The sequence below is a fragment of the Ranitomeya imitator genome, chromosome 5, assembly GCF_032444005.1.
Source record: "Ranitomeya imitator isolate aRanImi1 chromosome 5, aRanImi1.pri, whole genome shotgun sequence".
Lineage (NCBI taxonomy): Eukaryota > Metazoa > Chordata > Amphibia > Anura > Dendrobatidae > Ranitomeya > Ranitomeya imitator.
Window position 1 is genome coordinate 709645982 of NC_091286.1, and position 26117 is coordinate 709672098.

At 51.1% G+C, this 26117-nt stretch overlaps 1 protein-coding gene across 5 annotated transcripts in view; it reads left to right on the forward strand.

Moving 5' to 3' along the window:
- The first annotated feature begins 11977 nt into the window (after positions 1–11977).
- CGREF1 (cell growth regulator with EF-hand domain 1) overlaps positions 11978–26117 on the forward strand; it is a 29038-nt gene continuing 14898 nt past the window's right edge. For 2 of the 5 annotated variants that reach the window (XM_069728649.1, XM_069728651.1), the window contains exons 1-2: positions 11978–12105; positions 20552–20638. In XM_069728649.1, coding sequence (XP_069584750.1) covers positions 20562–20638 — 77 coding nt within the window. In that variant the 5' untranslated portion in view covers positions 11978–12105; positions 20552–20561. Of the gene's footprint in view, positions 12106–20255; positions 20461–20551; positions 20639–26117 lie in introns of those variants that run through there. The other 3 variants (XM_069728653.1, XM_069728650.1, XM_069728652.1) reach the window with 3 other exon arrangements.

The following is a 26117-nucleotide window of genomic DNA, read 5'->3' on the forward strand; positions in this document are numbered from 1 at the left end:
CAGGGGTTACAGATGATGCAGTGCTGGCTCTGGCAGTGCAGGGGTTACAGATGATGCAGTGCTGGCTCTGGCGGTGCAGGGATTACAGATGATGCAGTGCTGGCTCTAGCGGTGCAGGGGTTACAGATGATGCAGTGCTGGCTCTGGCGGTGCAGGGGTTACAGATGATGCAGTGCTGGATCTTGCGGTGCAGGGGTTACAGATGATGTAGTGCTGGCTCTGGCGGTGCAGGGGTTGCAGATGATGCAGTGCTGGCTCTGGCGGTGCAGGGGTTACAGATGATGCAGTGCTGTCTCTGGCGGTGCAGGGGTTACAGATGATGCAGTGCTGGCTCTGGTGGTGCAGGGGTTACAGATGATGCAGTGCTGGCTCTGGCGGTGCAGGGGTTACAGATGATGCAGTGCTGGCTCTGGCGGTTCAGGGGTTACAGATGATGTAGTGCTGCCTCTGGCGGTGCAGGGGTTACAGATGATGTAGTACTGGCTCTGGCAGTGCAGGGGTTACAGATGATGCAGTGCTGGCTCTGGCGGTGCAGGGGTTACAGATGATGTAGTACTGGCTCTGGCGGTGCAGGGGTTACAGATAATGCAGTGCTGGCTCTGGCGGTGCAGGGGTTACAGATGATGCAGTACTGGCTCTGGCGGTGCAGGGGTTACAGATGATGTAGTGCTGGCTCTGGCGGTGCAGGGGTTACAGATGATGCAGTGCTGGCTCTGGCGGTGCAGGGGTTACAGATGATGCAGTGCTGGCTCTGGCAGTGCAGGGGTTACAGATGATGCAGTGCTGGCTCTGGCAGTGCAGGGGTTACAGATGATGTAGTGCTGGCTCTGGCAGTGCAGGGGTTACAGATGATGTAGTGCTGGCTCTGGCGGTGCAGGGGTTACAGATGATGTAGTGCTGGCTCTGGCAGTGCAGGGGTTACAGATGATGTAGTGCTGGCTCTGGCGGTGCAGGGGTTACAGATGATGCAGTGCTGGCTCTGGTGGTGCAGGGGTAACAGATGATGCAGTGCTGGCTCTGGTGGTGCAGGGGTTACAGATGATGCAGTGCTGGCTCTGGCAGTGCAGGGGTTACAGATGATGTAGTGCTGGCTCTGGTGGTGCAGGGGTTACAGATGATGCAGTGCTGGCTCTGGCGGTGCAGGGGTTACAGATGATGCAGTGCTGGCTCTGGCGGTGCAGGGGTTACAGATGATGCAGTGCTGGCTCTGGCAGTGCAGTGGTTACAGATGATACTGGAGCAGCCAGTGCCAGGCAGCAGCTGCCAAGGCAAACAGGATCATGGGGTGCATTAAAAGAGGTCTGGATACACATGATGAGAGCATTATACTGCCTCTGTACAAATCCCTAGTTAGACCGCACATGGAGTACTGTGTCCAGTTTTGGGCACCGGTGCTCAGGAAGGATATAATGGAACTAGAGAGAGTACAAAGGAGGGCAACAAAATTAATAAAGGGGATGGGAGAACTACAATACCCAGATAGATTAGCGAAATTAGGATTATTTAGTCTAGAAAAAAGACGACTGAGGGGCGATCTAATAACCATGTATAAGTATATAAGGGGACAATACAAATATCTCGCTGATGATCTGTTTATACCAAGGAAGGTGACGGGCACAAGGGGGCATTCTTTGCGTCTGGAGGAGAGAAGGTTTTTCCACCAACATAGAAGAGGATTCTTTACTGTTAGGGCAGTGAGAATCTGGAATTGCTTGCCTGAGGAGGTGGTGATGGCGAACTCAGTCGAGGGGTTCAAGAGAGGCCTGGATGTCTTCCTGGAGCAGAACAATATTGTATCATACAATTATTAGGTTCTGTAGAAGGACGTAGATCTGGGTATTTATTATGATGGAATATAGGCTGAACTGGATGGACAAATGTCTTTTTTCGGCCTTACTAACTATGTTACTATGTTACTATGTTACTGTGCTGGCTCTGGCGGTTCAGGGGTTACAGATGATGTAGTGCTGCCTCTGGCGGTGCAGGGGTTACAGATGATGTAGTACTGGCTCTGGCAGTGCAGGGGTTACAGATGATGCAGTGCTGGCTCTGGCGGTGCAGGGGTTACAGATGATGTAGTACTGGCTCTGGCGGTGCAGGGGTTACAGATAATGCAGTGCTGGCTCTGGCGGTGCAGGGGTTACAGATGATGCAGTACTGGCTCTGGCGGTGCAGGGGTTACAGATGATGTAGTGCTGGCTCTGGCGGTGCAGGGGTTACAGATGATGCAGTGCTGGCTCTGGCGGTGCAGGGGTTACAGATGATGCAGTGCTGGCTCTGGCAGTGCAGGGGTTACATATGATGCAGTGCTGGCTCTGGCAGTGCAAAGGTTACAGATGATGTAGTGCTGGCTCTGGCAGTGCAGGGGTTACAGATGATGTAGTGCTGGCTCTGGCGGTGCAGGGGTTACAGATGATGCAGTGCTGGCTCTGGTGGTGCAGGGGTAACAGATGATGCAGTGCTGGCTCTGGTGGTGCAGGGGTTACAGATGATGCAGTGCTGGCTCTGGCGGTGCAGGGGTTACAGATGATGCAGTACTGGCTCTGGCGGTGCAGGGGTTACAGATGATGTAGTGCTGGCTCTGGCGGTGCAGGGGTTACAGATGATGTAGTGCTGGCTCTGGCAGTGCAGGGGTTACAGATGATGTAGTGCTGGCTCTGGCGGTGCAGGGGTTACAGATGATGCAGTGCTGGCTCTGGTGGTGCAGGGGTAACAGATGATGCAGTGCTGGCTCTGGTGGTGCAGGGGTTACAGATGATGCAGTGCTGGCTCTGGCAGTGCAGGGGTTACAGATGATGTAGTGCTGGCTCTGGTGGTGCAGGAGTTACAGATGATGCAGTGCTGGCTCTGGTGGTGCAGGGGTTACAGATGATGCAGTGCTGGCTCTGGTGGTGCAGGGGTTACAGATGATGCAGTGCTGGCTCTGGCAGTGCAGGGGTTACAGATGATGCAGTGCTGGCTCTGGCAGTGCAGGGGTTACAGATGATGTAGTGCTGGCTCTGGCGGTGCAGGGGTTACAGATGATGCAGTGCTGTCTCTGGCAGTGCAGGGGTTACAGATAATGTAGTGCTGGCTCTGGTGGTACAGGGGTTACAGATGATGCAGTGCTGGCTCTGGCAGTGCAGGGGTTACAGATGATGCAGTGCTGGCTCTGGCAGTGCAGGGGTTACAGATGATGCAGTGCTGGCTCTGGCGGTGCAGGGGTTACAGATGATGTAGTGCTGGCTCTGGTGGTGCAGGGGTTACAGATGATGCAGTGCTGGCTCTGGTGGTGCAGGGGTTACAGATGATGCAGTGCTGGCTCTGGCAGTGCAGGGGTTACAGATGATGCAGTGCTGGCTCTGGCAGTGCAGGGGTTACAGATGATGTAGTGCTGGCTCTGGCAGTGCAGGGGTTACAGATGATGTAGTGCTGGCTCTGGTGGTGCAGGGGTTACAGATGATGCAGTGCTGGCTCTGGCAGTGCAGGGGTTACAGATGATGTAGTGCTGGCTCTGGTGGTGCAGGGGTTACAGATGATGCAGTGCTGGCAGTGCAGGGGTTACAGATGATGCAGTGCTGGCTCTGGCGGTGCAGGGGTTACAGATGATGCAGTGCTGGCTCTGGCGGTGCAGGGGTTACAGATGATGCAGTGCTGTCTCTGGCAGTGCAGGAGTTACAGATGATGCAGTGCTGGCTCTGGCGGTGCAGGGGGTAAAGATGATGCAGTGCTGGCGGTGCAGGGGTTACAGATGATGCAGTGCTGGCTCTGGCGGTGCAGGGGGTAAAGATGATGCAGTGCTGGCTCTGGCGGTGCAGGGGTTACAGATGATGCAGTGCTGGCTCTGGCAGTGCAGGAGTTACAGATGATGCAGTGCTGGCTCTGGCGGTGCAGGGGTTACAGATGATGGAGTGCTGGCTCTGGCGGTGCAGGGGTTACAGATGATGCAGTGCTGGCTCTGGATGTGCAGGGGTTACAGATGATGCAGTGCTGGCTCTTGCGGTGCAGGGGTTACAGATGATGTAGTGCTGCCTGTGGCGGTGCAGGGGTTACAGATGATGTAGTACTGGCTCTGGCGGTGCAGGGGTTACAGATGATGCAGTGCTGGCTCTGGCGGTGCAGGGGTTACAGATGATGCAGTGCTGGCTCTGGCGGTGCAGGGGTTACAGATGATGCAGTGCTGGCTCTGGCGGTGCAGGGGTTACAGATTATGCAGTGCTGGATCTGGATGTGCAGGGGTTGCAGATGATGCAGTGCTGTCTCTGGCGGTGCAGGGGTTACAGATGATGCAGTGCTGGCTCTGGCGGTGCAGGGGTTACAGATGATGCAGTGCTGGCTCTGGCGGTGCAGGGGTTACAGATTATGCAGTGCTGGCTCTGGATGTGCAGGGGTTACAGATGATGCAGTGCTGTCTCTGGCGGTGCAGGGGTTACAGATGATGCAGTGCTGTCTCTGGCGGTGCAGGGGTTACAGATGATGCAGTGCTGGCTCTGGCGGTGCAGGGGTTACAGATGATGCAGTGCTGGCTCTGGCGGTGCAGGGGTTACAGATGATGCAGTGCTGGCTCTGGCGGTGCAGGGGTTACAGATGATGCAGTGCTGGCTCTGGCGGTGCAGGGGTTACAGATGATGCAGTGCTGGCTCTGGCGGTGCAGGGGTTACAGATGATGCAGTGCTGGCTCTGGCGGTGCAGGGGTTACAGATGATGCAGTGCTGGCTCTGGCGGTGCAGGGGTTACAGATGATGCAGTGCTGGCTCTGGCGGTGCAGGGTTTACAGATGATGCAGTGCTGGCTCTGGCGGTGCAGGGGTTACAGATGATGCAGTGCTGGCTCTGGCAGTGCAGGAGTTACAGATGATGCAGTGCTGGCTCTGGCGGTGCAGGGGTTACAGATGATGCAGTGCTGGCTCTGGCGGTGCAGGGGTTACAGATGATGCAGTGCTGCCTCTGGCGGTGCAGGGGTTACAGATGATGCAGTGCTGGCTCTGGCGGTGCAGGGGTTACAGATGATGCAGTGCTGGCTCTGGCGGTGCAGGGGTTACAGATGATGCAGTGCTGGCTCTGGCAGTGCAGGAGTTACAGATGATGCAGTGCTGGCTCTGGCGGTGCAGGGGTTACAGATGATGCAGTGCTGGCTCTGGTGGTGCAGGGGTTGCAGATGATGCAGTGCTGGCTCTGGCGGTGCAGGGGTTACAGATGATGCAGTGCTGGCTCTGGCGGTGCAGGGGTTACAGATGATGCAGTGCTGGCTCTGGCGGTGCAGGGGTTACAGATGATGCAGTGCTGGCTCTGGCGGTGCAGGGGTTACAGATGATGCAGTGCTGGCTCTGGCAGTGCAGGAGTTACAGATGATGCAGTGCTGGCTCTGGCGGTGCAGGGGTTACAGATGATGTAGTACTGGCTCTGGCGGTGCAGGGGTTACAGATGATGCAGTGCTGGCTCTTGCGGTGCAGGGGTTGCAGATGATGTAGTGCTGGCTCTGGCGGTGCAGGGGTTACAGATGATGCAGTGCTCGCTCTGGCGGTGCAGGGGTTACAGATGATGCAGTGCTGGCTCTGGCGGTGCAGGGATTACAGATGATGCAGTGCTGGCTCTGGCGGTGCAGGGGTTACAGATGATGCAGTGCTGGCTCTGGCGGTGCAGGGGTTACAGATGATGCAGTGCTGGCTCTTGCGGTGCAGGGGTTACAGATGATGTAGTGCTGGCTCTGGCGGTGCAGGGGTTACAGATGATGCAGTGCTGGCTCTGGCGGTGCAGGGGTTACAGATGATGCAGTGCTGGCTCTGGCGGTGCAGGGATTACAGATGATGCAGTGCTGGCTCTGGCGGTGCAGGGGTTACAGATTATGCAGTGCTGGCTCTGGCGGTGCAGGGGTTACAGATGATGCAGTGCTGGCTCTTGCGGTGCAGGGGTTACAGATGATGTAGTGCTGGCTCTGGCGGTGCAGGGGTTACAGATGATGCAGTGCTAGCTCTGGCGGTGCAGGGGTTACAGATGATGCAGTGCTGGCTCCCGCGGTGCAGGGGTTACAGATGATGCAGTGCTGGCTCTGGCTGTGCAGGGGTTACAGATGATGCAGTGCTGGCTCTGGCGGTGCAGGGGTTACAGATGATGTAGTGCTGGCTCTGGCAGTGCAGGAGTTACAGATGATGCAGTGCTGGCTCTGGAGGTGCAGGGGTTACAGATGATGGAGTGCTGGCTCTGGCGGTGCAGGGGTTACAGATGATGCAGTGCTGGCTCTGGCGGTGCAGGGGTTACAGATGATGCAGTGCTGGCTCTGGCGGTGCAGGGGTTACAGATGATGCAGTGCTGGCTCTGGTGGTGCAGGGGTTACAGATGATGCAGTGCTGTCTCTGGCAGTGCAGGAGTTACAGATGATGCAGTGCTGGCGGTGCAGGGGTTACAGATGATGCAGTGCTGGCGGTGCAGGGGTTACAGATGATGCAGTGCTGTCTCTGGCGGTGCAGGAGTTACAGATGATGCAGTGCTGGCTCTGGCAATGCAGGGGTTACAGATGATGCAGTGCTGGCTCTGGTGGTGCAGGGGTTATAGATGATGCAGTGCTGGCTCTGGCGGTGCAGGGGTTACAGATGATGCAGTGCTGGCTCTGGCGGTGCAGGGGTTACAGATGATGCAGTGCTGGCTCTGGCAGTGCAGGAGTTACAGATGATGCAGTGCTGGCTCTGGCGGTGCAGGGGTTACAGATTATGCAGTGCTGGCTCTGGCGGTGCAGGGGTTACAGATGATGCAGTGCTGGCTCTGGCGGTGCAGGGGTTACAGATGATGCAGTGCTGGCTCTGGCGGTGCAGTGGTTACAGATGATGCAGTGCTGGCTCTGGCGGTTCAGGGGTTACAGATGATGTAGTGCTGCCTCTGGCGGTGCAGGGGTTACAGATGATGTAGTACTGGCTCTGGCAGTGCAGGGGTTACAGATGATGCAGTGCTGGCTCTGGCGGTGCAGGGGTTACAGATGATGTAGTACTGGCTCTGGTGGTGCAGGGGTTACAGATGATGCAGTGCTGGCTCTGGCAGTGCAGGGGTTACAGATGATGTAGTGCTGGCTCTGGTGGTGCAGGGGTTACAGATGATGCAGTGCTGGCTCTGGTGGTGCAGGGGTTACAGATGATGCAGTGCTGGCTCTGGCGGTGCAGGGGTTACAGATGATGCAGTGCTGGCTCTGGCAGTGCAGGGGTTACAGATGATGTAGTGCTGGCTCTGGCGGTGCAGGGGTTACAGATGATGCAGTGCTGTCTCTGGCAGTGCAGGGGTTACAGATAATGTAGTGCTGGATCTGGTGGTGCAGGGGTTACAGATGATGCAGTGCTGGCTCTGGCAGTGCAGGGGTTACAGATGATGTAGTGCTGGCTCTGGTGGTGCAGGGGTTACAGATGATGCAGTGCTGGCTCTGGCAGTGCAGGGGTTACAGATGATGTAGTGCTGGCTCTGGCAGTGCAGGGGTTACAGATGATGTAGTGCTGGCTCTGGTGGTGCAGGGGTTACAGATGATGCAGTGCTGGCTCTGGCGGTGCAGGGGTTACAGATGATGCAGTGCTGGCTCTGGCAGTGCAGGGGTTACAGATGATGTAGTGCTGGCTCTGGCAGTGCAGGGGTTACAGATGATGTAGTGCTGGCTCTGGTGGTGCAGGGGTTACAGATGATGCAGTGCTGGCTCTGGTGGTGCAGGGGTAACAGATGATGCAGTGCTGTCTCTGGCAGTGCAGGGGTTACAGATAATGTAGTGCTGGATCTGGCAGTGCAGGGGTTACAGATGATGCAGTGCTGGCTCTGGCAGTGCAGGGGTTACAGATGATGTAGTGCTGGCTCTGGTGGTGCAGGGGTTACAGATGATGCAGTGCTGGCTCTGGTGGTGCAGGGGTTACAGATGATGCACTGCTGGCTCTGGCAGTGCAGGGGTTACAAATGATGTAGTGCTGGCTCTGGTGGTGCAGGGGTTACAGATGATGCAGTGCTGGCTCTGGCAGTGCAGGGGTTACAGATGATGTAGTGCTGGCTCTGGTGGTGCAGGGGTTACAGATGATGCAGTGCTGGCTCTGGTGGTGCAGGGGTTACAGATGATGCAGTGCTGGCTCTGGCGGTGCAGGGGTTACAGATGATGTAGTGCTGGCTCTGGCAGTGCAGGGGTTACAGATGATGTAGTGCTGGCTCTGGTGGTGCAGGGGTTACAGATGATGCAGTGCTGGCTCTGGCGGTGCAGGGGTTACAGATGATGCAGTGCTGGCTCTGGCAGTGCAGGGGTTACAGATGATGTAGTGCTGGCTCTGGCAGTGCAGGGGTTACAGATGATGTAGTGCTGGCTCTGGTGGTGCAGGGGTTACAGATGATGCAGTGCTGGCTCTGGTGGTGCAGGGGTAACAGATGATGCAGTGTTGGCTCTGGCAGTGCAGGGGTTACAGATGATGCAGTGCTGGCTCTGGCAGTGCAGGGGTTACAGATGATGTAGTGCTGGCTCTGGTGGTGCAGGGGTTACAGATGATGCAGTGCTGGCAGTGCAGGGGTTACAGATGATGCAGTGCTGGCTCTGGCGGTGCAGGGGTTACAGATGATGCAGTGCTGGCTCTGGCGGTGCAGGGGTTACAGATGATGCAGTGCTGTCTCTGGCAGTGCAGGAGTTACAGATGATGCAGTGCTGGCTCTGGCGGTGCAGGGGTTACAGATGATGCAGTGCTGGCTCTGGCGGTGCAGGGGGTAAAGATGATGCAGTGCTGTCTCTGGCGGTGCAGGGGTTACAGATGATGCAGTGCTGGCTCTGGCAGTGCAGGAGTTACAGATGATGCAGTGCTGGCTCTGGCGGTGCAGGGGTTACAGATGATGGAGTGCTGGCTCTGGCGGTGCAGGGGTTACAGATGATGCAGTGCTGGCTCTGGATGTGCAGGGGTTACAGATGATGCAATGCTGGCTCTTGCGGTGCAGGGGTTACAGATGATGCAGTGCTGTCTCTGGCAGTGCAGGGGTTACAGATAATGTAGTACTGGCTCTGGCGGTGCAGGGGTTACAGATGATGCAGTGCTGGCTCTGGTGGTGCAGGGGTTACAGATGATGCAGTGCTGGCTCTGGCGGTGCAGGGGTTACAGATGGTGCAGTGCTGGCTCTGGCGGTGCAGGGGTTACAGATGATGTAGTGCTGGCTCTGGCGGTGCAGGGGTTACAGATGATGCAGTGCTGGCTCTGGCGGTTCAGGGGTTACAGATGATGCAGTGCTGGCTCTGGCGGTGCAGGGGTTACAGATGATGCAGTGCTGGCTCTGGCAGTGCAGGAGTTACAGATGATGCAGTGCTGGCTCTGGCGGTGCAGGGGTTACAGATGATGCAGTGCTGGCTCTGGCGGTGCAGGGGTTACAGATGATGTAGTGCTGCCTCTGGCGGTGCAGGGGTTACAGATGATGCAGTGCTGGCTCTGGCGGTGCAGGGGTTACAGATGATGCAGTGCTGGCTCTGGCGGTGCAGGGGTTACAGATGATGCAGTGCTGGCTCTGGCGGTGCAGGAGTTACAGATGATGCAGTGCTGGCTCTGGCGGTGCAGGGGTTACAGATGATGCAGTGCTGGCTCTGGCGGTGCAGGGGTTACAGATGATGCAGTGCTGGCTCTGGCGGTGCAGGGGTTACAGATGATGCAGTGCTGGCTCTGGCGGTGCAGGGGTTACAGATGATGCAGTGCTGGCTCTGGCGGTGCAGGGGTTACAGATGATGCAGTGCTGGCTCTGGCGGTGCAGGGGTTACAGATGATGCAGTGCTGGCTCTGGCAGTGCAGGAGTTACAGATGATGCAGTGCTGGCTCTGGCGGTGCAGGGGTTACAGATGATGTAGTACTGGCTCTGGCGGTGCAGGGGTTACAGATGATGCAGTGCTGGCTCTGGCGGTGCAGGGGTTACAGATGATGCAGTGCTGGCTCTGGCGGTGCAGGGGTTACAGATGATGTAGTACTGGCTCTGGCGGTGCAGGGGTTACAGATGATGCAGTGCTGGCTCTGGCGGTGCAGGGGTTACAGATGATGCAGTGCTGGCTCTGGCGGTGCAGGGATTACAGATGATGCAATGCTGGCTCTGGCGGTCCAGGGTTTACAGATGATGCAGTGCTGGCTCTGGCGGTGCAGGGGTTACAGATGATGCAGTGCTGGCTCTGGCAGTGCAGGAGTTACAGATGATGCAGTGCTGGCTCTGGCGGTGCAGGGGTTACAGATGATGCAGTGCTGGCTCTGGCGGTGCAGGGGGTAAAGATGATGCAGTGCTGTCTCTGGCGGTGCAGGGGTTACAGATGATGCAGTGCTGGCTCTGGCAGTGCAGGAGTTACAGATGATGCAGTGCTGGCTCTGGCGGTGCAGGGGTTACAGATGATGGAGTGCTGGCTCTGGCGGTGCAGGGGTTACAGATGATGCAGTGCTGGCTCTGGATGTGCAGGGGTTACAGATGATGCAATGCTGGCTCTTGCGGTGCAGGGGTTACAGATGATGCAGTGCTGTCTCTGGCAGTGCAGGGGTTACAGATAATGTAGTACTGGCTCTGGCGGTGCAGGGGTTACAGATGATGCAGTGCTGGCTCTGGTGGTGCAGGGGTTACAGATGATGCAGTGCTGGCTCTGGCGGTGCAGGGGTTACAGATGGTGCAGTGCTGGCTCTGGCGGTGCAGGGGTTACAGATGATGCAGTGCTGGCTCTGGCGGTGCAGGGGTTACAGATGATGCAGTGCTGGCTCTGGCGGTTCAGGGGTTACAGATGATGCAGTGCTGGCTCTGGCGGTGCAGGGGTTACAGATGATGCAGTGCTGGCTCTGGCAGTGCAGGAGTTACAGATGATGCAGTGCTGGCTCTGGCGGTGCAGGGGTTACAGATGATGCAGTGCTGGCTCTGGCGGTGCAGGGGTTACAGATGATGTAGTGCTGCCTCTGGCGGTGCAGGGGTTACAGATGATGCAGTGCTGGCTCTGGCGGTGCAGGGGTTACAGATGATGCAGTGCTGGCTCTGGCGGTGCAGGGGTTACAGATGATGCAGTGCTGGCTCTGGCGGTGCAGGAGTTACAGATGATGCAGTGCTGGCTCTGGCGGTGCAGGGGTTACAGATGATGCAGTGCTGGCTCTGGCGGTGCAGGGGTTACAGATGATGCAGTGCTGGCTCTGGCGGTGCAGGGGTTACAGATGATGCAGTGCTGGCTCTGGCGGTGCAGGGGTTACAGATGATGCAGTGCTGGCTCTGGCGGTGCAGGGGTTACAGATGATGCAGTGCTGGCTCTGGCGGTGCAGGGGTTACAGATGATGCAGTGCTGGCTCTGGCAGTGCAGGAGTTACAGATGATGCAGTGCTGGCTCTGGCGGTGCAGGGGTTACAGATGATGTAGTACTGGCTCTGGCGGTGCAGGGGTTACAGATGATGCAGTGCTGGCTCTGGCGGTGCAGGGGTTACAGATGATGCAGTGCTGGCTCTGGCGGTGCAGGGGTTACAGATGATGTAGTACTGGCTCTGGCGGTGCAGGGGTTACAGATGATGCAGTGCTGGCTCTGGCGGTGCAGGGGTTACAGATGATGCAGTGCTGGCTCTGGCGGTGCAGGGATTACAGATGATGCAATGCTGGCTCTGGCGGTCCAGGGTTTACAGATGATGCAGTGCTGGCTCTGGCGGTGCAGGGGTTACAGATGATGCAGTGCTGGCTCTGGCGGTGCAGGGGTTACAGATGATGCAGTGCTGGCTCTGGTGGTGCAGGGGTTACAGATGATGCAGTGCTGGCTCTGGCGGTGCAGGGGTTACAGATGATGCAGTGCTGGCTCTGGTGGTGCAGGGGTAACAGATGATGCAGTGTTGGCTCTGGCAGTGCAGGGGTTACAGATGATGCAGTGCTGGCTCTGGCAGTGCAGGGGTTACAGATGATGTAGTGCTGGCTCTGGTGGTGCAGGGGTTACAGATGATGCAGTGCTGGCTCTGGCGGTGCAGGGGTTACAGATGATGCAGTGCTGGCTCTGGCGGTGCAGGGGTTACAGATGATGCAGTGCTGGCTCTGGCGGTGCAGGGGTTACAGATGATGCAGTGCTGGCTCTGGCGGTGCAGGGGTTACAGATGATGCAGTGCCGTCTTGCAGGGAGGAGTTGGGCTGCGCGGAGCAGATGACTGCGCTCTGCAGACTCACGGTAGGTGCCACGAGTGCAATGATTATATTCTTCTATCTATATATATATATAGAGCTGTCAGGTGAGCCGTCATCAGCAGGACTACAACCCCCAGCAGGAGCTGCCCAATACCACTGCTGAATACTACAACCCCTATTATCACCTGATCACTGATATCATTAGAGGAGAACGCTGATATTCTATGTGTAGAGCACTAGAGAGAATTATACTACAACCCCTATTATCACCTGGTCAGTGGACATGGCCACAACACCATCCTAGCTCACCCTATATGGAGAGCACTACAACCCCCAGCATGACCCCTAGATATCACCAGAACATGTCTATTATACCCTATATAGTGAGGACTACAACCCCCAGCATGACCCCTAGATATCACCAGAACATGTCTATTATTATTATTATTATTTATTATTATATCGCCATTTATTCCATGGCGCTTTACATGTGAGGAGGGGTATACATAATAAAACAAGTACAATAATCTTGAACAATACAAGTCATAACTGGTACAGGAGGAGAGAGGAACCTGCCCGCGAGGGCTCACAATCTGCAAGGGATGGGTGAGAATACAGGAGGAGAGAGGACCCTGCCCGCGAAGGCTCACAATCTACAAGGGATGGTTGAGGATACAGGAGGAGAGAGGACCCTGCCCGCAAAGGCTCACAGTCTACAAGGGATGGGTGAGGATACAGGAGGAGAGAGGACCCTGCCCGCGAGGGCTCACAATCTACAAGGGATGGGTGAGAATACAGGAGGAGAGAGGACCCTGCCCACGAGGGCTCACAATCTACAAGGGATGGGTGAGAATACAGGAAGAGAGAGGACCCTGCCCGCGAGGGCTCACAATCTACAAGGGATGGGTGAGGATAGAGGAGGAGAGAGGACCCTGCCCACGAGGGCTCACAATCTACAAGGGATGGGTGAGGATAGAGGAGGAGAGAGGACCCTGCCCACGAGGGCTCACAATCTACAAGGGATGGGTGAGGATACAGGAGGAGAGAGGACCCTGCCCACGAGGGCTCACAATCTACAAGGGATGGGTGAGGATACAGGAGGAGAGAGGACCGTGCCCGCGAAGGCTCACAATCTACAAGGGATGGGTGAGGATACAGGAGGAGAGAGGACCCTGCCCACGAGGGCTCACAATCTACAAGGGATGGGTGAGTATACAGTGATTATATGGTGGTTTATGAGCAACATGGAACGAGCTCTGAAGGAAGTGGTATCTGTACTGACCGCAGTCCCTAAGCTAAACACAACACTAGAAGTAGCCGTGGGATGCTCCTAACACTCCCTAGGCACCTCGTCACAGCCTGAGAACTAACTACCCCTAAAGATAGAAACAGGAAAACTATCTTGCCTCAGAGAAAATCCCCAAAGGATAGATAGCCCCCCACAAGTAATGACTGTGAGTGGAGAGGGAAAAGACATACACAGAATGAAACCAGGATGCAGCACAGGAGGCCAGTCTAGCTAGATAGATAGGACAGGATGGAATACTGTGCGGTCAGTATAAAAGACTACAAAAAATCCACACAGAGTTTACAAAAATCTCCACACCTGACTAAAGGTGTGGAGGGTAAATCTGCTTCCCAGAGCTTCCAGCATCACAGAATAATTCATACTGACAAGCTGGACAAACATAGAAAGCACAGAACGGATAAGTCCACAACCTGTGGACAGAAAAGAGCAAGCAAGGACTTAGCTTTGCTGAACTGGTCAGGATAACAGGGAAATCCAAAGAGATGTGAATCCAACCAGGAACCATTAACAAGTGGCACAAGCTGAAGGAAAGAACCAGGCTAAATAGCCGAGCAGAAAAGACAATCAGTGGAAGCAGCTGCTGACAGCTAAATCCAAGGAGCAGCCATTCCACTTAAAACCACCGGAGGGAGCCCAAGAGCAGAACTCACAAAAGTGCCACTTACAACCACCGGAGGGAGCCCAATAGCGGAATTCACAACAGGAATGCCGACCACAAGAGGTAGTAATGGTCGACACTATAACAGCTCTTATACAAGGGCCGGATGATTTCCTCAAGACACAGAACATTGTGGGTTGTAGATAATTAGTGACAATATGTACAATTGGTGGAGGAAGGGAGAACCTGATGGCCGAGGGCTTATTTCAACCTATGTAATCTGGATATTGATGTGGATCGTGGAACATGATGCTCCTGGAGTCAGTGGTGCAGCCTCAGGCTTTACACATGAATGGATCATAAAATATGAAGATGGATCAGTGGTTTCTTCTGGTTTCCTGCTCAGAGATAAATCAAACATTTCTTCAGGCTTTGTGTCCAGAGATGAATCAGTGGTTTCTTCATGATTGATGTTTAGAGATGAATCAGTGGTTTCTTCCGACTTTTTGTCCAGAGATGAATCAGTGGTTTCTTCAGGATTGATGTTCTGAGATGAATCAGTGGTTTCTTCATGATTGATGTTTGGAGATGTATCAGTGGTTTCTTCCGACTTTTTGTCCAGAGATGAATCAGTGGTTTCTTCAGGATTGATGTTCTGAGATGAATCAGTGGTTTCTTCATGATTGATGTTCCGGAGATGGATCAGTGGTTTCTTTAGGTTTTGTGTCTGGAGATGTATCAGTGGTTTCTTCATGATTGATGTTCTGAGATGAATCAGTGGTTTCTTTAGGTTTTGTGTCTGGAGATGTATCAGTGGTTTCTTCATGATTGATGTTCTGAGATGAATCAGTGGTTTCTTCAGGTTTTGTGTCTGTCTGGAGATGTATCAGTGGTTTCTTCATGATTGATGTTCTGAGATGAATCAGTGGTTTCTTCAGGCTTTGTGTCCTGAGATGAATCAGTGGTATCATCGTGATTGATGTTCGGAGATGAATCAGTGGTTTCTTCAGGCTTCATGTTTTAGGGATGAATCAGTGGAGTCTTCTAATTTTAATTTAGGAGTTAAATACGCCATTTCTTCAGGTTTTACATTTGGAGATGAATCAGTGGATTCATTATGTTTTGTGTTCAGATGTGAATTAGTGGTTCCTTCAGGTTTCCTGTTTGGAGATGGCGCAGGCTTTGTGTTCAGAGATGAATTAGTGTTTCTTCAGGGTTTATATTCAAACATAAATCAGTGGTTTTTTTCAAGCTTTGTGCTTGGAGATGAATCAGTGGTGCCAATATTCAAAAAGAGGACAAAAACTGAACTCGGAAATTATAGGCCAGTAAGCTTAACCTCTACTGTGGGTAAAATCCTGGAGGGCATTCTAAGGGATGCTATACTGGAGTATCTGAAGAGGAATAGCCTCATGACCCAGTATCAGCACGGGTTTACTAGGGACCGTTCATGTCAGACTAATCTGATCAGCTTCTATGAAGAGGTAAGTTCCGGATTGGACCAAGGGAACCCAGTGGATGTAGTATATATGGACTTTTCAAAAGCTTTTGATACGGTGCCATACAAAAGGTTGATACATAAAATGAGAGTAATGGGGATAGGGGAAAATGTGTAAGTGGGTTAAGAGCTGGCTCCGGGATAGGAAACAAAGGGTGGTTATTAATGGAGCACACTCGGACTGGGTCGCGGTTAACAGTGGGGTACCACAGGGGTCAGTACTGGGCCCTCTTCTTTTTAACATATTTATTAATGACCTTGTAGGGGGCATTCAGAGTAGAATTTCAATATTTGCAGATGACACCAAACTCTGCAGGGTAATCAATACAGAGGAGGACAATTTTATATTACAGGATGATTTATGTAAACTAGAAGCTTGGGCTGATAAATGGCAGATGAGCTCTAATGGGGATAAATGTAAGGTCATGCACTTGGGTAGAAGTAATAAGATGTATAATTATGTGCTTAATTCTAAAACTCTGGGCAAAACCGTCAATGAAAAAGACCTGGGTGTATGGGTGGATGACAAACTCATAAACAAGGGTCAGTGTCAGGCAGCTGCTACAAAGGCAAATAAAATAATGGGATGCATTAAAAGAGGCATAGATGCTCATGAGGAGAACATAATTTTACCTCTATACAAGTCACTAGTGCGACCACACTTAGAATACTGTGCACAGTTCTGGTCTCCGGTGTATAAGAAAGACATAGCTGAACTGGAGCGGGTGCAGAGAAGAGCGACCAAGGTTATTAGAGGACTGGGGGGTCTGCAATACCAAGATAGGTTATTACACTTGGGGCTATTTAGTTTGGAAAAGCGAAAACTAAGGGGTGATCTTATGTTAATGTATAAATATATGAGGGGACAGTACAAAGACCTTTCTGATGATCTTTTTAATCATAGACCTGAGACAGGGACAAGGGGGCATCCTCTACATTTGGAGGAAAGAAGGTTTAAGCATAATAACAGACGCGGATTCTTTACTGTAAGAGCAGTGAGACTATGGAACTCTCTGCCGTATGATGTTGTAATGAGTGATTCATTACTTACATTTAAGAGGGGACCGGATACATTTCTGGAAAAGTATAATGTTACAGGGTATATATACTAGATTCCTCAATCTATGGGGCAGCTCACATCCCCGTTTATTTTCTCGGGCATATTTAACACGCATGTAAAATCGCAGCAGGCTGCAATTGTCACTGTGACTCGGCTGAGACTCGCCAATGCAAGCCTATGGGTGCGAGAAAAAAAATCGCACAGCACTCGGTCCATGCGAGTGCTATCCGATCTTTACGCACCGGTGTCCTTTGAAAAGTCGGCAATTCATGTGCCGCATACAGTAAAATCCCACTGACAGGTTAGAATAGGATAGATAGAATAAATATATACACATAGAATACAGAGATATATAGATGTCAGTGACACACACATATATATGTATTTACATAGCATATATAGCCAACAGGATAGAAGAGATGGATTACATAGTGTATACACATAGAATAGGTAGATATACAGATGTCATTGACAAATACAATTAGTACAGTGTGTGTGCAGGTTACTGTACATGTATTTAATTAATAAAAGTGAATTTTTGGAAAAAAGTGGTGTGGGCTCCCACGCAATTTTGGTAACCAGCAGAGGGAAAGTCAACGGCTGACGGCAGATGTTTATAGCCTGGGAAGGGCGTAATACCCATGGAGCTTCACATGCTATTAATATCACCTCACAGCTGTATAATTAGCCCTTACTGGCTATTAAAATAGGGGACCCCGCCAAAAAAATGACATAGGGTCACCCTATAACTAATAACCAGCAAAGGCTATGCAGACAGCTGCAGGCTGATATTAATAGTCTAGGAAGGGCCATGGATACTGGTCCCCCAGGCTAAAAATATCAGCTCTCAGCCACCCCAGAAAAGGAGCATCTCTAAGATGCGCCAATTCTGGCACGTAGCCTTGCTCCTCTCACTTGCCCTGTAGCGGTGTCAAGTGGAGTGATAGCCGGAGGGGTTGATATGACCATCAGGTGAGATCAAGCCCCGAGGTTAGTAATGGAGAGGCGTCAATAAGAATGTTCTCCTGTTGACGGTGCCGTCAGATAGGGAATAGACGTTCACAGTCAATGAACTCACTTCACCTACGTGACGTCGGCACGAGCGCCGTGGGAGATTTTCCCACGGCACTCGCACTGATGCCAGAGAGGTAAAGTGAGTTAATTGGCTCTGAACTCGCAGGACTTGTCAGATGGCATAGCGAGCAGGAGAACTTTCTCAAGCTCGCGGTGCCCTCAGACAGGAAATAGAAGTTTTAATCTATCTGTCTATCTAATATACAGCTCTGGCAAAAATTAAGAGACCACTGCAAAATGTTCAGTTTGTCTGATTTTTCTCTTTATAGGTATATTTTTTAGTAAAATGTAAATTGTTCTTTTATTCTATAAACTTCTGACAACATGTCTCCAAAGTTCCAAGCAATGCATTTTGTATTTTTCCTTGTATTTTAATCCTCTTGATTACATTCCAGAGGTTTTCAATGGGGTTCAGGTCTGGAGATTGGGCTGCCCATGACAGGGTGTTGATGTGGTGGTCTCTTAATTTTTGCCACAGCTGTATATATACACTGCTCAAAAAAATAAAGGGAACACTTAACAGAATATAACTCCAAGTAAATCAAACTTCTGTGAAATCAAACTGTCCACTTAGGAAGCAACACTGATTGACAATCAATTTCACATGGTGTTGTGCAAATGGAATAGACGACAGATGGAAATTATTGGCAATTATTAAGACACCCTCAATAAAGGAGTGGTTCTGCAGGTGGGGACCACAGACCACATCTCAGTACCAATGCTTTCTGGCTGATGTTTTGGTCACTTTTGAATGTTGGTTGTGCTTTCACACTCGTGGTAGCATGAGATGGACAACCCACACAAGTGGCTCAGGTAGTGCAGCTCATCCAGGATGGCACATCAATGGGAGCTGTGGCAAGAAGGTTTGCTGTGTCTGTCAGCGTAGTGTCGAGAGGCTGGAGGCACTACCAGGAGACAGGCCAGTACACCAGGAGATGTGGAGGGAGCCGTAGAAGAGCAACAACCCAGCAGCAGGACCGCTACCGCTGCCTTTGTGCAAGGAGGAACAGGAGGAGCACTGCCAGAGCCCTGCAAAATGACCTCCAGCAGGACACAAATGTGCATGTGTCTGTACAAACGGTTAGAAACCAACTCCATGAGGATGGTCTGATGGCCCGAAGTCCATAGATGGGGGTTGTGCTTACAGCCCAACACCATGCAGGAAGCTTGGCATTTTGCACTGAACACCAGGATTGGCAAATTCAGCCCTCCATGTGCTCGCCAGAGGTAGCCTGACTGCCATTAGGTACCAAGATGAGATCCGCAGACCCCTTGTAAGACCATACGCTGGTGCGATTGGCCCTGGGTTCCTCCTAATGCAGGACAATGCCAGACCTCATGTGGCTGGAGTGTGTCAGCTGTTCCTGCTGTAATGTGCTGCTGCAGTGCAGTACAGAGCAACCTCCACCAGGGGGTGCTGGTTAAGGAAAAGAGGTTGTACACACAGCGCAGCAACACTGAACAACAACACAGGTGTCACAGGTAATGAAAGAGATGTCAGACAAGCCAAGGTCATACACGGAGATAGCAGCGCGGTACAGAAGGGGCGAGCAGAGAATAGTCGGGGTCAAGCAAGAAGTCAGAGCCTACCGGGAACGTGGTAACCAAAACGTGAGATGAAGAGGGGATTAACTCCCACATGACCAGTCCAGAGATAAGACAGCTGAACAAAAACTCAGAACTGGATCATGACATCTGCAAGATGAAGGCATTGAAGCTATGGACTGGCCCGCCCGTTCCCCAGACCTGAATTTATTTGAACACATCTGGGACATCATGTCTCGCACCATCCACCAACGTCACGCTGCACCACAGACTGTCCAGGAGTTGGCGGATGGTTTAGTCCAGGTCTGGGAGGAGATCCCTCAGGAGACCATCCGCCGCCTCATCAGGAGCATGCCCAGGCGTTGTAGGGAGATCATACAGGCACGTGGAGGCCACACACAATACTGAGCATCATTCCCTTGTCTTGAGGCATTTCCACTGAAGTTGGATCAGCCTGTAACTTCATTTTACACTTTGATTTTGAGCATCATTCCAACTCCAGACCTCCATGGAATATTAGTTGTGATTTACATTGATCATTTTTAGGTTTTATTGTTCTGAACACATTCCACTATGTAATGAATAAACATTTATAACTGGAATATTTCATTCAGTGATATCTAGGATGTGGGATTTTTGTGTTCCCTTTATTTTTTTGAGCAGTATATATATATGTGTGTGTTTTGAAGAATATTTCCTTATTCACGATTAGTGATATGTAAATGACATAGAGAATTGCTGTATGTAAAAGCTCATGTTAAAATCGCATTGCAGTTGGATGTAAATCGGATGGATGCTAGGTGAGAAATCGTATTGTACTCGCATTCCACTCGTGCAACTCTCGGCAGGGAGACTCAAACCGATTTTTCATACGTTAAGTGTGACCACGGCCTATAGCAGATCCTCACGGTTATTTCGGACTGGGATGGAGGGGAGTTGGATGTTGGAGGACCTGTCACTTTTTTGGTCTGGTGCCTTCTCTCTGCTCTTTGGTTTGATCATTAACCCTTGAAGTTGTTGGAGACTTCACACTTCTCTTACCTGGAAGTAAGAACTTAGTGGACAAAGTCCAGTGTCCTTTGTGCTCATTGTTGATTATGTCCTGCACTTCCTGGAACATTCTTATGTGTAAATTTGAGGGTTGCACGCCTGTTTGCTCTGGAAAAAATACTAGATATGATTGTACGTCAGGTTATAGTTCACCTGTACAGGCAGTGATTATGTGACTTGTTTTTACACATTTTCTATACATTAGACTCTGGTAATTGTGGGATCCGTGCCATCATACAGTCAGATGGGAGATTTGAATGACTGGTCAGTGAGCTCCAGAGTGGTCGCTTGTGGACATGTCTCTTTAGTCCATGGTTCAGACTTATGCATGAAATATATTTTTTTTGCTTTACAGACACTTCATCATGAGGGGCTTGGTTCTGGTTCGGCTGCTGCCCCTGTTATTCAGCCACGGTTTCTCAGCTCCGAGAGCAGATAGCAGGTAAGTGAGACCGTTGTGTGATATGGAGCCTCCAAAGTCCGGGACCCCACAAATCCTGAGAAAGGATAGGCCTCAGAGTTGGCTTAGTCCTGAACTGTCTGCAGCCATCAGCTGCCAAGTGTTAGGAAGGACGGCTTCTTCTTCAGTGATAAGTCCTCCAAGAAAAGCCTTTCCTTCTTCCCCTTGAAGGCTTGTACCCTCCTGCTCCAAGATGACCCTGCCCTGCCAGGTCTGCTCCATCTGATGAGGACCCTGCCCGGTTAGGCTGGTTTCACATTTGCGGTTGTGTCCGCAGCGTTTATGCCACATTTTTCCGCATGCATCGTGTATTCCTATCTTTAACATTAGGGACGCAGGTGCCTGCGATTGGATGCTTTTTGCCGCGTTTGTCGACGCATGCGTTGTTTCGTTGTCTGCAGTTTGGCGCGGTAAACGCTACATGTTGTAATTTCAGAGGCATGTATTTGCTGCCTAGAAACGTATGCGGTTGTGAGCGGATGGAATGCGGCGAAAAAAAAACGCATTACAGTCTATGAGAATGCATGCGTTCGCAAGCACATGCGTTTGTTTGCGTTTGTGAACGCATGCGTTTTCCACAGGAAAACCTGTCTAGACACTGATTTGCCCCCCCCCCCCCCCCACATACAAACTGATAAAAGGAGGGAGTGGGAATGTGCGGGTCACTACTCAGCAGACTGGGAACAAGAGAACAAGCTCTGAAGCTGTGAGGAATCTACACTTTGAACAATGTGAGTATCAAAGCCAATGTCTGTATTTCTTTTTTCTCTCTATATATGTCCTAATAATTTCTGTCTCTTTTTTCCTGCTGCATGCATCAGAATGTCATCGTCTTCTTCTGAGGAGTGTCTTGGGTCTGAACAAGACGCTACAGATTGGTAAGTATTCTCTGTCACATCTACACATGTGACAATTTTTTTTTTCTTTTTCAGAACAGTTCTTCACCTGCGGCAGAGGCCGAGCAGGAGCAGCGTGGACACGTTCGTGTGGCAAGGCAGCGTGTAAGTATACCTGACTGATTGTACTCTGTTTATTGTATCCTGACTTTACTATTCTTGACTGTTCATTTCTTTACTTTGCTCTTTCTCTGTTGTTTTCTTTCTTTTCCTTATGTTAATGTCTCCAACATTAATGTATTTATTTATTTTCTAGGTTCCCGAACGGGATGAGGACCTCATTGACAATGACATCCTAATCTCCCTGGTCCATGAGTGAGTCCCGTTGTGGAACACCTGGGTTCGGCAGCACTCGGACAACATGACGATCCAGCGACTATGGAATGAGGTGGCCCAAGCGATGTGGGATGGCTGGGACAACGCTCCGGCTCGGCTCGGCTCCGCAAGGCATCTCGTAAGTATTGCAGCAGTGACCTTGGCTGGGATTATGCGAGTTTCTCTCATCACATACAGTTGTGTTATCCTGGCCAAAAGTTTTTTTTAAACAGTGCTCAAAGTCAGAACACGTTGGCGTTCGATGAAGGATCGTTTCAACAAGGACCTTCGTCAAGAGAGCCGGGTTCCCAGGGTTCTGGAGAAAGGATCAGAAGATATAAGCATCACCGCATGCTGGCATTTTTGAGACCGGTCCTTGCCCAGAGAACGTAAGTATTTTTGTGGCGTATGGTTGTGTTGTATTGCCTAACCTGTATTTTTCTATTCCACAGGAGTTGGCGCTTTTAGTATTATAAATGTTTTGTACTAATGTTTTTTTGGTTTTTTTTTTGTTCACAGCACCTGGAGCAGCACTCTTGACCCAGGTTCTGGAGCGGCCCTTCATCAAACAGTCACGGACCTGTCCCAGCCATCCAGCAGCGCAGCAGTAAGTGGGCCTGCAACACAGACTGGAGACCAGGAGGCTGGTACATCAGGTGTTCCCCTGTCCCAGTCCTCTGCCTCTTTTTTGGGGGGGCTCTTCCCACCAGCGGCAGAGGGCCCCGGACAGGTCACTCATGCCCAAGTTTTTGCACTTGAGCTCGATCTTTCTTGATGGACTCAAGGCAACGAGAGACAGACTGGATAGTGGCTTCAACCTTATGAATACACTTATCCAGGATGTCACCAGAAGCCTTGACCAAGTGAAACCCAACCTCCAGAGGCCAGCACATCATTTTTTTAATCAAATAGAAAAAGGCATGTTGGAACACCTTACTCCTGATCTCCAGCTTAGTGTCATGCAATGCTGCTTACGTGCAGGCTATGCAGCAGACTCGGTATTTTCAGCAGCCAGTGGTGGCATTTCCACCTGTGCCAACACTGTCGCGCTTAACCTCAATGCCGAGCTCTGCTGCATATCACTGCATGTCCACCACCATTCTAATCACTGCCGGACACCACTACAGCACCACCACCATGCCTATTGCTGTTGGACAGCCCACCGCCACCACCATGCCAACTGCTGCTCCTGCTTGGACATCCTCCACTGTCACCAGCATGCAGCAGCAGCACCCGGACCAGGACAGGTCATCAACCATCACCAAATCCCAGCTGCAACAACAGCAGGATCTGGATAAGTTAGAAACTTGGGCTGAAAGGTGGCAGATGAGGTTTAACAATGATAAATGTAAGGTTATACACATGGGAAGAAGGAATCAATATCACCATTACACACTGAATGGGAAACCACTGGGTAAATCTGACAGAGAGAAGGACTTGGGGATCCTAGTTAATGATAAACTTACCTGGAGCAGCCAGTGCCAGGCAGCAGCTGCCAAGGCAAACAGGATCATGGGGTGCATTAAAAGAGGTCTGGATACACATGATGAGAGCATTATACTGCCTCTGTACAAATCCCTAGTTAGACCGCACATGGAGTACTGTGTCCAGTTTTGGGCACCGGTGCTCAGGAAGGATATAATGGAACTAGAGAGAGTACAAAGGAGGGCAACAAAATTAATAAAGGGGATGGGAGAACTACAATACCTAGATAGATTAGCAAAATTAGGATTATTTAGTCTAGAAAAAAGACGACTGAGGGGCGATCTAATAACCATGTATAAGTATATAAGGGGACAATACAAATATCTCGCTGAGGATCTGTTTATACCAAGGAAGGTGACGGGCACAAGGGGGCATTCTTTGCGTCTGGAGGAGAGAAGGTTTTTCCACCAACATAGAAGAGGATTCTTTACTGTTAGGGCAGTGAGAATCTGGAATTGCTTGCCTGAGGAGGTGGTGATGGCGAACTCAGTCGAGGGGTTCAAGAGAGGCCTGGATGTCTTCCTGGAGCAGAACAATATTGTATCATACAATTATTAGGTTCTGTAGAAGGACGTAGATCTGGGGATTTATTATGATGGAATATAGGCTGAACTGGATGGACAAATGTCTTTTTTCGGCCTTACTAACTATGTTACTATGTTACTATGTTACTATGTTACCCGGACCCTGGCATGGCTTTCACCACCACCAGGATGCAGCAGCACCCGGACCCAGGCATGGCCTTCACCACCACCACATGCAGCAGCAGCCGGACCCTAGCATGGCCTTCACCACCACCAGGATGCAGCAGCACCCGGACCCTGGCATGGCTTTCACCACCACCAGGATGCAGCAGCACCCGGACCCTGGCATGGCTTTCACCACCACCAGGATGCAGCAGCACCCGGACCCTGGCATGGCCTTCACCACCACCAGGATGCAGCAGCACCCGGACCCTGGCATGGCCTTCACCACCACCACCATGCAGCAGCCGGACCCTAGCATGGCCTTCACCACCACCACGTAGCAGCAGCCGGACCCTGGCAAGCCTTCACCACCACCACCACCATGCAGCAGCGGCACACGGACCATAACAGGTTGGCCACCATCACCGGGCTGCAAGAAATGAGCCCACCGAGGCTCCCCAGACCGCAGCGCCGATCCCAAAAAGGAAAAAAGAAAAAACAGCGGACTATCGCTATCCCTCCCCCCTCACCTCCCAATGTGTCTATGATGTCAGGTTTGTCTTGCCCTCCCAGTGTGTCTCTGCTGTCCCATGCCTCTAGTACCATCCCTGAACTCCCTGACCCCATAAGTTTAATTGCCCCTTCTCCTGCCACCCCTGTGTCGTCTTCAGCCAGCCAGGCCTCACAGCTGCACACCCCCCAGTTCCGTCACTGTACCCCAGCTGGCAGTTAATTTTTTTTTAAATAAAAGTCAATGTTTTTTGCCCCCAATACTGTTTGGTTATTTGTGTATTTCGCCGCCGGCAACACACACCGTGGTCCGACTAAACACACTGCGCTGTACACTTTGTGTTTTTGCCACCTCATAGCTCCAGAAGTTATTAAGTAGAACACTGCAGCTTTGTGTGTTTGGTATGGAGCTATGAGTTGTCAAAAACTAATATTACTTGTATTTTCTCCATAATCTCTTCAGTCTGCTTAATCTATGTAACACAGACCGAACAGACAATGGCGGTAATGCAAAGCAGATCTATACTCAACAGGTCATGTGTCATAAATAGTGAGTTCATGATGCACAAAACTCAGCGTCTCAAAATCATTATTTATCACACCTGACCTGGTGAGTAGAGAATTGCCTTGTATAACCTCCATTTTCTCTTCAGTCTACGTAATCTATTTCACACAAACTGAAGAAACAATGGAGGTCAAACAAGGCATATCTATACTCACCTGGACAGGTGTCAGAAATAGTGAATTCATGAGGCTGGGTTTTGTGCATCATGAAATCATTATTTCTCACACATGAACTGGTGAGTATAGATCTGCTTTGTATTATACCTCCATCGTCTCTTCAGTCTGCATCCAATAGATACTGCAGAAGAGATTCAGGATGTAATGACGTCAACTACCTTACCACTAACAACATAAGTGGTTTTTAGAGGAAAGACATAGGAGACTCGGTACAGGTATCAAAACATGTTGTTTATTAACATCAAATATTAGTAAGATTTAAAACATGACTGGTACAGACCCAAACCCAACAGCACATTTTACACAATATTATCTTGCCATGCCACACGTCCGATGTCAGAAACAAAATAGGCACCAAATTGGTCCCGCATGTGGCCAACTTCAACAGTTGACCGCAGAGGGTGGTGCTGGTAATCTGGCAATGGGTTTGCAACTGGTTCATCCAGTTCAATGTTGGGTCGCTCCTTAGCCATTATGTAATTGTGGAGAACCACACAGGCTTTGACAACTTCATTGACTGTCTCCATTTTTAGATTAATGGCTGTCCCAAGAATGCGCCATTTTGAGACAAGAATCCCAAAGGTACACTCTACTGTTCTTCAGGCCCTGGTCAGTCTGTAGTTATAAATCCTTTTAGTGTGGTTCAAGTCCTGACTGGAATATGGCTTCAGTAGGTTTTCACACATCTGGAAGGCCTCATCCCCAACCATAAAAAATGGCATCTGTGGGCCTTGAGTGTTGGGGAGAGGCTGTGGCAGGGGAAAATTAAAATTTTTGCCATACAAATGTCAGCCCATAGCCGAGTTCTTGAAAGTCTGGGAGTCATTG